The sequence below is a fragment of the Miniopterus schreibersii genome (genome assembly GCF_964146895.1).
Source record: "Miniopterus schreibersii genome assembly, chromosome: 1".
NCBI classification, from domain to species: domain Eukaryota; kingdom Metazoa; phylum Chordata; class Mammalia; order Chiroptera; family Miniopteridae; genus Miniopterus; species Miniopterus schreibersii.
The window spans coordinates 144,280,024-144,294,224 of record NC_138101.1 but is presented as its reverse complement, the minus strand read 5'-3'; the positions used below and the strand labels follow the sequence as shown (position 1 = coordinate 144,294,224).

At 39.5% G+C, this 14,201-nt stretch overlaps 1 protein-coding gene across 4 annotated transcripts in view; it reads left to right on the top strand.

The window, feature by feature from the left end:
* Positions 1-14,201, top strand: part of VPS39 (VPS39 subunit of HOPS complex) — a 39,151-nt gene that overhangs the window by 5,731 nt on the left and 19,219 nt on the right. For 3 of the 4 annotated variants that reach the window (XM_081153683.1, XM_081153682.1, XM_081153681.1), the window contains exons 2-8: positions 1,941-2,006; positions 7,801-7,865; positions 8,107-8,149; positions 9,388-9,482; positions 10,435-10,533; positions 11,135-11,227; positions 13,199-13,382. In XM_081153683.1, the coding sequence (XP_081009809.1) occupies positions 1,941-2,006; positions 7,801-7,865; positions 8,107-8,149; positions 9,388-9,482; positions 10,435-10,533; positions 11,135-11,227; positions 13,199-13,382 (645 nt within the window). Of the gene's footprint in view, positions 1-1,940; positions 2,007-7,511; positions 7,688-7,800; positions 7,866-8,106; positions 8,150-9,387; positions 9,483-10,434; positions 10,534-11,134; positions 11,228-13,198; positions 13,383-14,201 lie in introns of those variants that run through there. The other variant, XM_081153684.1, reaches the window with a different exon arrangement.

The window sequence follows — 14,201 nt, the reverse complement described above, 5'->3', positions numbered from 1 at the left end:
ACAAGTCACTATCCCCAAGGCCTCAACTCCCTCACATATAAAATGAGGATTTATGAAAAGGACATATTTCAAAGGATAGTTGCGAGGGTTAATTAAATAGCATGATATGTGCTTAGTATTTCCTGTAATACAATGCATGCTCAATATAGTTTATTTGTACTATTATTCAATATTTTATTTTGCAAGGAGCAAGAGTGTATGATTGACTGACCTCTGTGTTACAAGATTAGAAAGCTGAAGAAGTATCTGTATGTGCTTGACTTCTCTTAATTAGTAAATATAGATCTGTCAGGGTAATTATTTAAACCCTTTCAGAACCTCTTTACTTTTAGTGTGGACCAATGTCTCCCAACATGGAGCCCCTGAACCAACAGTATCAGCTGGATACCTGTTAGGAATGCAGCCCTGGCTGGTTTGGCTCAGTGGTTAGAGCATCGGCTCACAGACCGAAGGGTCGTGGGTTCGATTCCCAGTTAAGGGCATGCACCTGGGTTGCAAGTTCGTTCCCAGCCCCAGTCAGAGTGCATGGCAGGAGACAACCAGTCAATGTGTCTTACACTGATGTTTTTTTTCTCTCTCTCTTCCCCCCCCATTCCACTCTCTCTAACATAATAAAAAATCAATGGAAAAAGTATCCTTGGGTAAGGGTTTAAGAAAAAAAGAAAAAAAAAAAAGAAATGCAAATTCCCAGGTCCACTTCCAGACCTATTGAATAATAAGCAGGTCAGGGCCCAGCAATGTAAACAAAGCCTCAATCAAATAATTCTGATGCACACCAAAGTTTAAGAGGTATGGGCCTCAATCATCTTTTTTTAATAAGAGCTTTATTAAAATGTAATTCACATACATAAAATTCACCCATTTAAAATGTTTAATTCAGTGGTTTTTAGTACATTCAGAGAGTTGTGCAAGTATTGCCACAGTGGAATTTTAGAACATTTTCATCACCCTAAAAAGAAACCCCAAACCCATTAGTATTCATTCCCTATTTCCTCCCAAGCCCACCAGTCCTAGGCAACCACTAATCTTTTTGTCTCTATAGATTTGCCTGTTCTGGACGTTTCATATAAATAGAATCAAACAACATGTAGCCTTTTTGGTCTGGTTTCTTTCATTTAGCATAATGTCAGATTCATCCCTGGTGTAGCATGTATCAGCACTTCATTTAATAGCTGGCTAATATTCCATTGTATGGATACGCCACATTTTGTTTATCTGTTCATCAGGTGATGGACATTTGGGTTGTTTCCACCTTTTTCTTTTACAAATGATGATACTATGAACATTTGTGTACAAGTTTTTGTGTGGATGTATGTTTTCATTTTTCTATGCCCAGGGGTAGAATTGTTAGGTCATATAGTAACTCTATGCTTAGTCTTTTGCTGAACTGTCACACTGTTTTCCAAAGTGACTGCACCATTTTGTATTCCTGCCAATAATGTATGAGGGTTCCAATTTATGCCCATCTTCATCAACACTTGTTATTATCTGCTAGACCATCTTTTGAGATAATGAATTCTGTAACCTTAATATACTATGGCACTTATTATTTTCCTAAAAGTTAAATCATTAAACTTTCAGAGGATGCCTTTTAGTTGTTATTTCTGAGATAAGATACCTAATTTCATGTTTATACTATCCATCTTATGATTTTGTAAACTTCCGTGATATTTTGGTCAGTTTAATTTTGAAACAATGAAGCCAGGGATTTTTTTTAAATTATTTATTATGTCTAGTCTAGCAGTTGTTGAATAAATGCTTTTTTGATTGGTTGATTCTCAAATATTTCTTGACTATAAACATTCTTTAGCTTTGCAAAACACCTGCTATAAAAAACACACCTCACTTTCGTGACCCTTTGATTCTGATTACAACCCCCAGATAAGGAAAGGGTCTGCCTAAAACTGGCTGACGATTCTCACAGCTCTTTCCTTTTCCAGAGGAGTGGCTTCTCGTTGGAACGAAACAAGGACATCTCCTTCTGTATAGGATTCGGAAGGACATTGGTAAGTGGCAGCTTTCCAGACTGATACAGACATGACTTACTATCCACCCCAAAAAAAAGTTTTGGTAGTTGGCTAATGAACAACTGTGAAATCAGTGATTTCTGAACCATTAAAAGAGTGAGTGGGGGTTGGGAATAGCCCAGGGGAGAGTGAGGAGAAGCATGTGAGAATCTCCAGGTTTTATTTTTTTTTATTATTTTTTAAACATATTGTTACTGATTTAGAGAGAGGAAAGAAGAGGGAGAGAGAGAGATAGAAACATCAATGATGAGAGTCGTCATTGATGGGCTGCCTCCTGCACGCCCCCAACTGGGGATGGAGCCCGCAACCCGGGCATGTGCCCTGACCAGGAATCGAACCATGATCTCCTGGATCCTAGGTTGGTGCTCAACCACTGAGCCACATCTGGCCAGGCAAGAATCTCCAGGTTTTAAAAAAATTTTCACTGCCCATATGCCATGGGGTTTGCGGGGTGGGGTTGGGTCAGAGGGGACTAGATGTTCTACCCCTCCTCAGTTTTTGGAGACTCACTGCCAGAAATAAGAAATATTACTGATGGGAATAAGATTTTTCTTTAAGTGATGTAGTAGTAGGGAAAGAAATCAGGAACCATTGATTTAAAAGACCTTATTACCTTACGACGGGTAAACTGGGAGGAAAAGGACCTGGGTTTGAGTCCAGCTTTGTGTTTGGCTATTTGACTGAGTAGGTCCTTTCCAATGTCATTTTTCTTTTCCATAAACTGGTTTTCTCACAAATTTGTTGGTGTCAGATACAATAAAATGTTTGAAAGGACTTTAAAAACGAAAGTTCTAATCAAATGTGACTTTGTCAGTAAAAATGTAGACTAGTAAGTAAAAAGTATGTGAAATTGATTCTGCTAGAGTACCCTCTAACAGAAAAAGCACGTCATTTCCTTTTCCTAATTTTATTTCTCCACCCTCTTTATGGAAAATTGATCTGTTTGGGTATTGTGCCCTGGAGCTTCAGGTCTGTAGAAATCTGTTCATGCCACAGCCCCTTGAACCATATGAAATTGCCATTATTTGACCATGTTAGAAAAAGCAAAATGTCATAGCTTGCAACCTAATAACTTTCTGTAGTAAGTAGCTTAAGGGAAGATGGAAATAGAGTCTTCAGAACCTAGAGCAAAGGTAACATTGGAGGGGAAGAACATCTTACTGGTGTAGGGAAGGAGAAAAATTCTTTTTCCCTCTACTCATTTTAGGTTCATCAGCCAGGGACCTGTAAATTAGACAGACAAAAACCGGATTAACAAGAGAAAAACAAGTGGAGGTTTATTACCTGGTGCATTGTACGGCACATGAGAGCACTCAGAGACGAATGAGGCAAAGGGGTGATTAGAACTTGGGCCTTTGTATCATCCTAACAAGCACACAACACATTTTTAGAGAAGTGACCAGACAAAGGAAAAGGACTTTTGAGTTGCTAGAGTGACAAATTGTGGCAAAGCAAATATATGGGGGATGTAATTGGAGATAAGTTTATTATGTAGATTCCTCTACTGCCATCTCTGGGCTGATAAGGGTCTTGAGTTGTTTCCATTGATTAAGTTCTGTCCTTCCTGATAGAGAGGGGAGGAGAGACAGCTTTGTAAATTTATGTCCTGCTTTTAGGCAAATAGGAGGAGAGCAGAGAGAGCTTTTCTTGTACTTGCTTCTTCTCAGTTGCCTTCAGCTCAAAATAATTCTTAAGCCAAAGTAGCATATTTTGAGGTGGCATATTCTGCCCTTCACTGGTGCAGTAGGAAGAGAAAGGCACCTGCTGTGGTGTGGTAAGAAGAGAAACCGTAAGTTCAAAACAGTGTTTATTTCATTTCTAAGTGTTTCAACTTTAGTTTAAATCAGGGATCAGCAAACTTGTTCCAAAAAAGGACAAAATAGTAAATACGTTAGGCTTTGCAGGTCATTAGATGCTGTTGTGACCACTCAACTCTGCTGTTGTAGCAAAAAGGCAGCCGTAGACAATATGTAAATAAGGGGTGTGGCTATGTTCCAATAAAACTTTATTTACAAAAACATGTCAAGGGTTGGATTTGACCCATGGACAGTACTTTGCTGGCTCTTGCTTTAAATTTTTAGTTCTCAGAGCCAGAATATTTGCATTCTGCGGCATCTACCCAGTCTGTAATTTGAAAATTAAGCTTGCCTTGGAGTTTGTTCAGCATTCAGCAGCTGTGTTTTGACTCTTTATTTTGGGTTCAGATACTGTGCAGAACATGGAGATAAGAGCCTAGTATTCTTTTCCACGAACAGAGAATCAGTTCTTTGTACCATCAAATGTTGAATACTATAATAAAGTGACTTGTTTAATATACCATTTATGTATAAATGATGAGGAATTGAAAACTAGACTATAAAAATAAATCTTTCAACATAGCATAGACTCAAACTGAAAATATTAGTGTTAATCTGACTTGGAACCCTGGTGGTGACAGTTTTGCCCTGTGATCATTTCAACCATGTAACCTTTGACAAGTTAGTTAATCTTCCTAGGCCTCAGTTTCCCCACTGGCAACATGAATAGCAATATTAACCTACCTTAGACTATTAGAAAATCAGACTCTGATTAGAAACTTCTTCCTATACGCTTAGAGAGCAGTTTAGTTCTGGTTTGTTTTTGGGCCAGCACTAGACCTGGGCCTCTGTGAATCAGCCATAAACTAACTCGGTTTTTAAATCTGAGATATTCCAAGCCTGGATAGGTCTGCAACTAGACTGTCTTCCTGAGGAAAGGAAGCGGGTAACAAGATGTCATGGAAAGGCTGGGATTAAGGGGACTGGGTTCAGATCTGACGTGAGCCATCTCCTTTGAACTCAAAAAAGTCTCCAGGCTTCATTCTACTCATGTCTTAAACAAAGAGGTTAGATTAGTGCACATCTAAGGTCTTAACAGCTTTAGGTTTCCTTCGGTGGTGCTGTCTGCCTAGAGCAGTGGTTCTCAAAGTGTGGTCCCCAAGATCCTTTCAGAGGATCTACAAGGTCAAAACTGAGTTCATGGTAACCCTAAAACATTATTGTTTTTTTCACCAACAATTATTTACATTTGCACTGATGGTAAAAAAAATAATGGCAGCTAAAACTGCTGGCCCCTTAGCACAAGTTCAAGATAGTGATCAGCAAACTTGTTGGTACCAAACTGTGCTAGGAGTTGTGTTCTCCAGTGTGCACTCGCAGTGGTTTGTTTTTTTTTTTAAAAGCTGGTTTCACTTAAGAATGTTCTTTGTGAGACAGTAAAAATTCTTCATTTTATTATATCCTGACCTATGAGAACACATCTTTTTAATAATCTCTGTGATGTCATGGGAAGTTCACATGACTCTCTTCTATAGGGTGCCAAGGCATGAAGCACAGCTGCTGTCTGGGTTTGTGTGTTTGAGTTATGAGCCAAACTGGCCACTTTTTTTCATGGAGCATCATTTTTGCTTGAAAGAATGACTGATAGGTAGACTATGGTCTTTCAGACCAGTTGGGTATCTGGTAGATATTTTTTCTAAAATGAGCAAAGGCAGTCTGTCACTTCAAAGAAAACAACTGACAATTTTTGTTGCTAATGATAAAGTTAGAGCTTTTGAGAGAGAATTAGAATTGTGGAAAACTTGTACCCACCCCCATGAGCTTGACAGCTTCTCAATACTAAAGTTTTCTCTCATGAGATTGGGGGGAATAATGAGTATGATTTTAAAAAATATATCCTGTAACGAAATGTGCCAGCATTTGGAAAATCTGCATAACTCAGTAAACCAATATTTTCCAGGGCATGCAGTTTCTAAATCATGAATAAAAGATCCATTCAAAGTGTAAGATAGACCACTGAACTTTAAAGAGAAGTTCATTAATAGGTTTCAGATTCCACATTGTAAAAAACTTTATTTGTCAAGTTTGGGTATAGTATCAAAGATGATCATGACTAATCTGGAAAAGCTGTTAAAATATTCTTCCCTTGTCTACCTATATTGCCCATGTGAGGACAGATTTTTGTCCTATACTTCAACCAAAGCAGTGTATCAAAACAGATTAAATGCAGAAACAGATTGAGAGTCCAGCTGTCTTCTGTTAGTCCAGACATTAAAGGGATTTGCAAAAATGTAAAACAGTGCATTTGTTTTAATTTGAAAAAAGTTTTTTCATTAAAGTATGTTATTCATGCTAAATGTAATGGGTTTATCACCGTTATTTTTGAGTTAGTAAATAACATATTTAAATTTTTTTTTAGTTTTTTTTTTTTAATAGAATAGTATATTGACTTTTGGAGAGGGAGAGAGAGAGCAACATCGATGTGAAAGTGCAACATCCGTGGGTTGCCTCCTGCATGCCCCCCACAGGGAGTCGAGCCTGAAACCCAGGCTTGTGCCCTGACCAGAAATCAAACTGGCAGTCTCATGGCCCATGGGACGACACCCAACCAAATGAAGCACACTGGCCAGGGCATAATTTTTTCAGTTTTAATTTCTAGTATGGCAAACTTTGATAGCTATAACCCACATAAAAGTTTTGGGGTCCTCAATAATTTTTAAGATTATGAAGGGGTCTTAAAACCAAAATGGTTTTAGAATCTTTGCCCTAGAGCATTCTGCTTATAAAGAAAATTGTTCCAAGTAATAATAAAGCCCTTTTCAAACAGAGAACTCTCTATTTGAACTCTCTGTCAAGCAGGAAGTGGCCGAATTATTCTTTTTCTTATGAAATATAATGGCAGGGTACAGGGCATGTTTGTGAATCTCCTGAAACTTCACGACCCCTTCTTCATCTTCTCTGCTGAGTTACACACGGAGGAAGTATGACCAGCTTTGGTAGCATGGGCCCTTGTGGCTGCCTCAGAGAATCTCCACTGACTTTGGGGGGGCAGGAGCCCTCCTGGGTGTGGGGCGCAGCTGGGGTCAGCAGTGTGAGCAGTTTCTCCAGGAGCTGGGAGGCAGGGGGCAGGTGTGGGCTCGGGGCGTGGGCTGCCCATCAGCCCCGAGCTTGTTTCTGGATCGCCTTTCCCTGGGCTGCTACCTAACTGCTTGACCCATGAGGCCCCTCAGATATGAAATTGGAATAATAATACCTGTTTCTTGGGGTTAGTTGGGAGGTTACTGAAAACACTTAAATTTTAAAACCCAATTAATGATAGCTGCTGTTATTATTATTTTCTTTTTGACTCTTTGGTGACTTTTGAGGCTGAATATTTTTGTCATCCCAGCAAGGCTGGCTTCACATGTTTTTATGGTATATAACTTTTCCCCCTTTCTTGCAACAGTGCCAGCCGCTGTGGCATCACCTGAAAGTGGCAGTAAGTGTAGATGCACTAAATTACTTTAGCTGTGGGGATGGTGTTGAGTGTGTTTGCTCTGTCCCAGGACATTGGGTAACAGCTGGGATTTAGTTGGGTCTGGATCTAAGGATGCTTTGGGCTGGGTTTCATTGCTTGAGCTCTTACATTTGACTGTTACTTTTTACACTCTTTTTTTTTGCGAAATACTTTGCCAAGGTACTATTTTGTAGGATAAGATCTTCAGATTCACAAGTACCTTGCAGCTTCAGTAAACTGTGGTGTGATGCTGTCTCTAATGCCAAGTGGAAGTGCATGAAGCCCTCTGCTCTAAAATTGGAGTTGAAAGCAACTTACTATACGCAATAAGGACAGCTGGCTCTTTTACATCTCTGACTTCTAGTCTTGTAAGATTTTTTAAAAGACTCTCATGTAGGAGAGCAGTATGGAGCAGCATTTTGTGTTGTAATTTTTATATTGTATTCCTGTGTTTGGAACTGTGTTTGTTTCTTTTCCATAGGCTGCAACAGGTTTGAAGTGACACTAGAGAAATCCAATAAGAACTTCTCCAAAAAGATTCAACAGGTAGGTAGGTGGCTGTGGTGGTTGCTACATTTATACTTGATTTCTACAGACCCTGGCAAAGCTAGAACTTTGGTCACATTATTTAACTCTTTGAATCCACTGCTCTGTCCTCTAATTCATAAGTCAGATCCCTGTCATTGGTACAGGTTCTTTAGTCCCTTTTTAGGACTGTAGTTAAATGAATGTTTGCTAACCCTTGTCAGGAATGTTTAATTGAGTCTAATGATTTGCTCTTTTCCAGATCCATGTCGTTTCCCAGTTTAAGATTCTAGTCAGCTTGTTAGGTAAGAAAAGGGATTATGATTGTATTTCATGTGTCAAAAAACATAAACTATGACCTAATTAATCCTTTCATAGTTAATTTGATAGCCATTACTTAACAATGAAACTGACATGTTCCAAACAAGATATAACAGGCTACACAGGTAACTAAGGCAACAGCATCCTCCATAAACTTGAGCTTTGTTCTCCAAGGAGTGTCAACTTTATTCACTCATTCATTCATTCATTCATTCAGTAATTGAGCAAATATTCATTGAGCCCTACTCTAGGCCTTGGGGATACCGAGTTGAATGAGACATGGGTTCTATCTTGTGTTCTGATTGTGAGACTGAAATGACAAAGTAATCATGATACAGTGTGGTAAGTTACCATGGAAAGTTATAAAAAGTGTTGTGGGACCTTAGTAATGGGAGGGACAACATTATCTAGTGGATGATTAGGATTTTGACAGAAAGAAAGTGGTAGGCAGAGCATTATAGGTGGAGGGAACAGCTTAAGCAAAGGCCCTGAGACTGGCCAGACTTAGGTTATGTGGTGGAGAGTGGCAAGAGACAAGTGAAAGACAGATCTGGGCCAGACTCTTCAGGGCCTTGTGTGAAAGCCACAGCTTCATGGAAGGCAGCCAGTGAGGACTTTCTTGGCAAGCAGACGACTAGAAACTTGCTGCACACTCAGTACTGTTAAGCCCAGTGCCCAAATAGTAGAATCATTTTAAACTTAGATTCTGGGTTGAGAGAGGGAACATTGAAAGTAACTAAATCTTCATGACAAAAGTTAGGAGGCCTGAGTGAAATTATTTTGCTTGCTTTGCTAGAAAAGAAATTCTTGCAATGGGTTTGTACAAAATCTGCAGGGGGTTTCCTTTCTCTTATTGGAGCCTCCTAATGTAAGTAGCTTTGAAAACCATTTCTTATACAAATATTGCATCACAAATTTCCAGACTTGAGAAACAGTGTAAGAGTGCTTTGGAAGTGAAAGAGCTCTTTTATTCAAGCCAGCCCCAGTTTACAGGAACAAAATATCCAAGTTCGGAAGGCTGAGTGACCTCTTCAATGTTTCGTAATAGACCAGAATAAATCATTGTTAGTGAAACTGAAGGTCCATCTTTTACCAACATTTGCCATTTGGTTCCTTTGGTAGTTATAGTTTTATTGTTTGTTTGTGTGTGTTTTTATCTTGAAGGTGGCTGTACTAGAGAATTGTGATAATTTATTGTGATTTTTTGTCTCCTTCTAAACAGAAAATAATATTTATGTCCATGACCTATTAACATTTCAACAAATCACTACGGTTTCAAAGGCAAAGGGAGCATCGTTGTTCACATGTGACCTCCAGGTAAGTGTTGGCAAGATGAAATTCGATTTTGTGCTTCAATAAATACAGCCTTTCCTCTATCATTTCTACCTTTAGATGGGAAGAATAACATTGATATCCAAACCCAGCAGAGACTCCAAAGAGAATATTTGATTTTGGATTGCATTAGAGGAGTTTTCCCCTCATATGTAGTCCGAGGTTGAAACATTTGCATTCCTGGTATGTGTGCTAATTAGAGCACCAGACATCTGTATGGCAGGAGGCAACTAACCAAGAATAAAAATAAAAACACCTGTCATGGACATACCTTTACTAGGAAATCAAACCTGTAGCAGTACCATGAACATAACTATGAGACATTAAATTGACTCTTGTTCTAAGCATATCATTGTGGCCTTTGTCTTTAGGAGAGTTTTTGACATTCAGGAAAGACATTTCTCCTTATTTTTGCTAATTTATCACACATTCTTCAAAATCTGCCTTACTCCCAACTCTGATCACTCTTTAGCATTGCTGAACTGCATTGACACTGCACTGTTTTATGCGTCGATGTTTTCTTTCCCCCAACTCCTTTAAAGGATTGAAAGTGGCCACTGACACATGCTGATCTCTGACCCAGCATGTATGGACAGCCAGGAGCGAGAAGCATTTAGGGGGAGGAAGAGGGAAGCGGTTGTATAGGTGAAGGCCTGCCCCGGGATTGTCCTCTCCGAGTGAGAATGTCCACAAGAGTTGCCGGTGCAAGGGCCTTTGACCGGCAGACCTTGGCGAGGAAGTGCTCCTCAGCCCATTGTTTCTGAGCTCACCTTAGACACCAGCGTTCCTCAGCTTAGCTTGCCTGGCTATATGACTGTATTACAGGGGGTTTTCAGATTGGTAGCCATTGCAAGGTAGAAGCTCTCTAACCTAGTTGTTGTTCAGTTATAGAGTCATTGTGTGCGCATCCTCATTTGCTCTGGGTGTGTCTTCCCAGCACATAGAGACTGGTGAGGAGGTGTTGCGGATGTGTGTAGCTGTGAAAAAGAAGCTGCAGCTCTATTTCTGGAAGGACAGGGAGTTTCATGAATTGCAGGTAAAGTCCACTGTTACCTGGTCCATGGGTTGGGTAGGATGTGCTGCTAGAGTTGACCTGCAGCTTGAAAGACGAGCGGTTCAGTTGTAGTGAAGGTCAGGATCCCAGTTGGAGTTTTCTTCAGATGAATGCTCTGTACCTGAGAGCTTCTTCCTGCCCACTGGTCAAAGTCTTGTGCTCTTCAGAGGCAGCAGTAATACAGTTGTACAAAGTCTGTAAAGGTTGGTTTATTTCAAAGTGGGTTTTCAAATGCACATTGTCCAGTATTTGGGTGACTTAACAGGAAGTCCTCATGTAACGTAGTTGATAGGTTCTGCAACTTTAAGCAAAACGACATATAACAAAATAGGCTAATTGATATAAACGAGTTAAATTCCTACAGCATCTTGTTGACATTATAACAAAACGATGTTGAATGAAATGACGTTATTCAAGGACTGGCTGTATTTTTATTATGGGTGGTTTCCAGGTCTTGTGCGTATAGAATTGAATTCAGGTGAGAATGCGGGTGATTTTGCAGAACGGGGAAGGAATAACAGGAACGTCGTGCAGTTTTTTCTTTTAACATCTTTCCAATTGAACTCTTGCTGTCTTTCTTCAGGGGGACTTTAGTGTACCAGATGTGCCCAAGTCCATGGCATGGTGTGAAAATTCCATCTGTGTGGGTTTCAAGAGAGACTACTATCTAATAAGGGTAAAAATTATTATTTTGCAAATATCATCAATTTCCGTTGGGGAAGATGATTGTGTGCTTCTGAATTATAAGTCAAGAGTTTTTGGCATAACACGGTTTGTATTTGTATATTTAGTTATTTTTCATGCTCTCAGCATCTTCCACAAATAAGATGCCTGTGTATCTTAAGCCAGGCAGAGTCAACTCTCAGTTCTCTACATAATGAATTATCCATATCCTGTACCTAATTATTGTAACAGATCTTTAGAGCTCCTTGCCTCTGTCCAACAGCATTGTTGTGGACTGCTATTTTAGTATTACCTTAAGTATTTTTAAGACTTTGAGATTTCTGCTCCCCCCCCCAATCTTTTAGTATATGAGTTTTAAAAATTATCTTCACTGTTTTGTTTTTCTAAACTTCAAAAGCCAAATGTGTTTATTATAGAAAATAAGAAAATATAGATAAGGAAAATAAAAGAGGCACAAATCATCCATAATCCCTCCACTCAAAAATAGTCACTGTTAACCCTTTGGTATATGGTTTTCCACCTTATTTATAAATATACCATATTATATGCATATGGGTATTACATATGTTATACTATGTAATATAACCTGCTTTTTTTTTACCTAAGCAGTAATTATCCACAACATTGCTCTTTTTTCTTCAGTATGCGCACTGTTTGCACACAACTATAGAAAAAGGTTGATAAACCATTCATTTAATAAATCATCTAAATTTCTTAGCTTCATACCCCTCTCATAATCCAGTGTTGGCAGTTCTAGAAACCTTTCTCCCCACCTCCCCCCTTCCCTACCCCCACTGTGTTAGCTCTTCATTGTTTATCTAGTTAATATATTATTTGTTCCATATTTATATTGTTGGAATATCCTAGTTTTATCAGCATCAGAGTTGTAAACTCTTTAAGGAGTCACTGTTGTGCAAGTGACTGAATAGCATCTGGGCATATAGGTGCCAAGAGAAGTCTGTAAGGGATGGGAGATAGCCAGAACTTGGAGTATTTTTATCACCTGACATCCGTGACCTCTTGGCTCATAGGTTGGTGCTCAACCACTGAGCCATGCCAGCCAGGCTTCCATCTCCCTTTTAAGGGTAGAGTCATTTGAGGGTGGGAAATCTTGCTATGGGACCAGGATATTTAAAAGTTACTCATTTGTTTATATACAGTAAAAATTATTCTCTTTGATGTACAGTTCTGAGTTTTGACAAATTGCCCAGAGTTCTGTAACTACCACCACAATCAAGATTTAGAACAGTTCCATCACCCCAGAAATTCCCTCATGCTGCCCCTCTGAGGTCAACCCCTCCTCCTACACTCACCCTCTAGTAATCTGTTCTTTGTCTCTTATAGTTTTACGTTTGCCAGAATTTCATATAAATGGAATCATGTACATGATTAGCATAATGCGTTTGACATTCATCTGTGTTGTGTCAATATCTTCTTTTCTATAGCTGATTAGTATTCTATGGTATGAATGTACTACAGCTTTATTCATTCATCAGTTGAAAGGCAAAGTTATTTCCAATTTTTAGCCATTCTGATAAAGCTGCTATAAACATTTGCATATAAGTTTTTGTGTAATGAAAGTAAGTTTTCATTTCTCTTGGGCAAATGGGTAGTAATGGGATTGCTAGGTTACATCATAAGTGTTTATGTAGCTTTAAAAGAAACTGACAGAACGGCTGTACCCTTTTGCATTCTCACGGGCAGAATGTGAGAGTTCCAGTTGCTCTTCATCCTGGTCAGCACTAGACATTATTTGCCAGGCTAGATGCATGTCTCTTAGAGAAAAAGAGAACTGGTTCTACATAGTGGTGACAAAATTTTCCATAACAGACTGTATTTGTTATCTATTTCCGTATGCCAAACAAGGATTATTATTGGTTTCTGTAGGTTTTGGGTTTTATCTTGAGTTTTTCATGCCTCTGGCCAGAGAATGCTGGGTGACTCACTTTGTGTCTTCCCATAGGTGGATGGAAAGGGGTCTATCAAAGAGCTCTTTCCAACAGGAAAACAGCTGGAGCCCTTAGTTGCCCCTCTGGCGGACGGAAAAGTGGCCGTGGGTCAGGATGATCTCACCGTGGTGCTCAATGAGGAAGGGATCTGCACACAGAAATGTGCTCTGAATTGGACTGACATACCAGTGGCCATGGGTGAGACCAACAGTAGCTGCTGTTGCCCCCTTTGGGCTGGAGCTGTATGCCATCTTCTGAGAATGGAATCCCATTCTTAGCTTTAGCAGGCTGTGGTTTATAGTGTCATTCATTCTCAGTTCCCCTTCTTATAAGTAGATGACTGTTGTAGGGTTATTGAAAATGAGATATTCTGGCTTTGTGTATGTGTTTTAATCCTCACCTGGGGATATTTTTTCCATTGATTTTTAGAGAGTGAAAGGGAGGGAGGGAAGGAGGGAGAGAGAACATTGAAGTGAGAGGGACACATTGATCGGTTGCCTCTGGCATGCACCCAGCCAGGGCCTGGGATCTAGCCTGCAACCGAGGTACGTGCCCTGGCCAGAATCAAACCTATGCCCTTCAGTCTGCAGGCTGACTCTCTAACCACTGAGCCAAACTGGGTAGGGCAAATATTCTGATTTTTGTAGGAAGCTGATTCTTGCCCCAGAGGGAGGAAAATCTAAACAGAATTATACATTTTAGAAGTAATTATCTACTGTTATTTTTACTTCTTAATTCTTTTTTAATGGTTTTATTGTGTCCTCTGCCAAATAGTGGAAATTCCTTATTCATTTCTGTAATACATGTAATTCAGTATTGAAGGAATTTTATGTGGTAGTTATTGCTGCTGTTTTTGTAGCTTAGAGGTACAGACTGTGTTTAGGTGTCAGCCTCTGTCCTACACATTAGGTGTCTCTGTCCCACACCTGCCTCAGGCTCCCAGCTCTCTGCGGAGGTATTGCCAGTTGGAAAAATGAGCATTTTAATAATAGTTACTGCTGTGGAATGGGGCCTGCA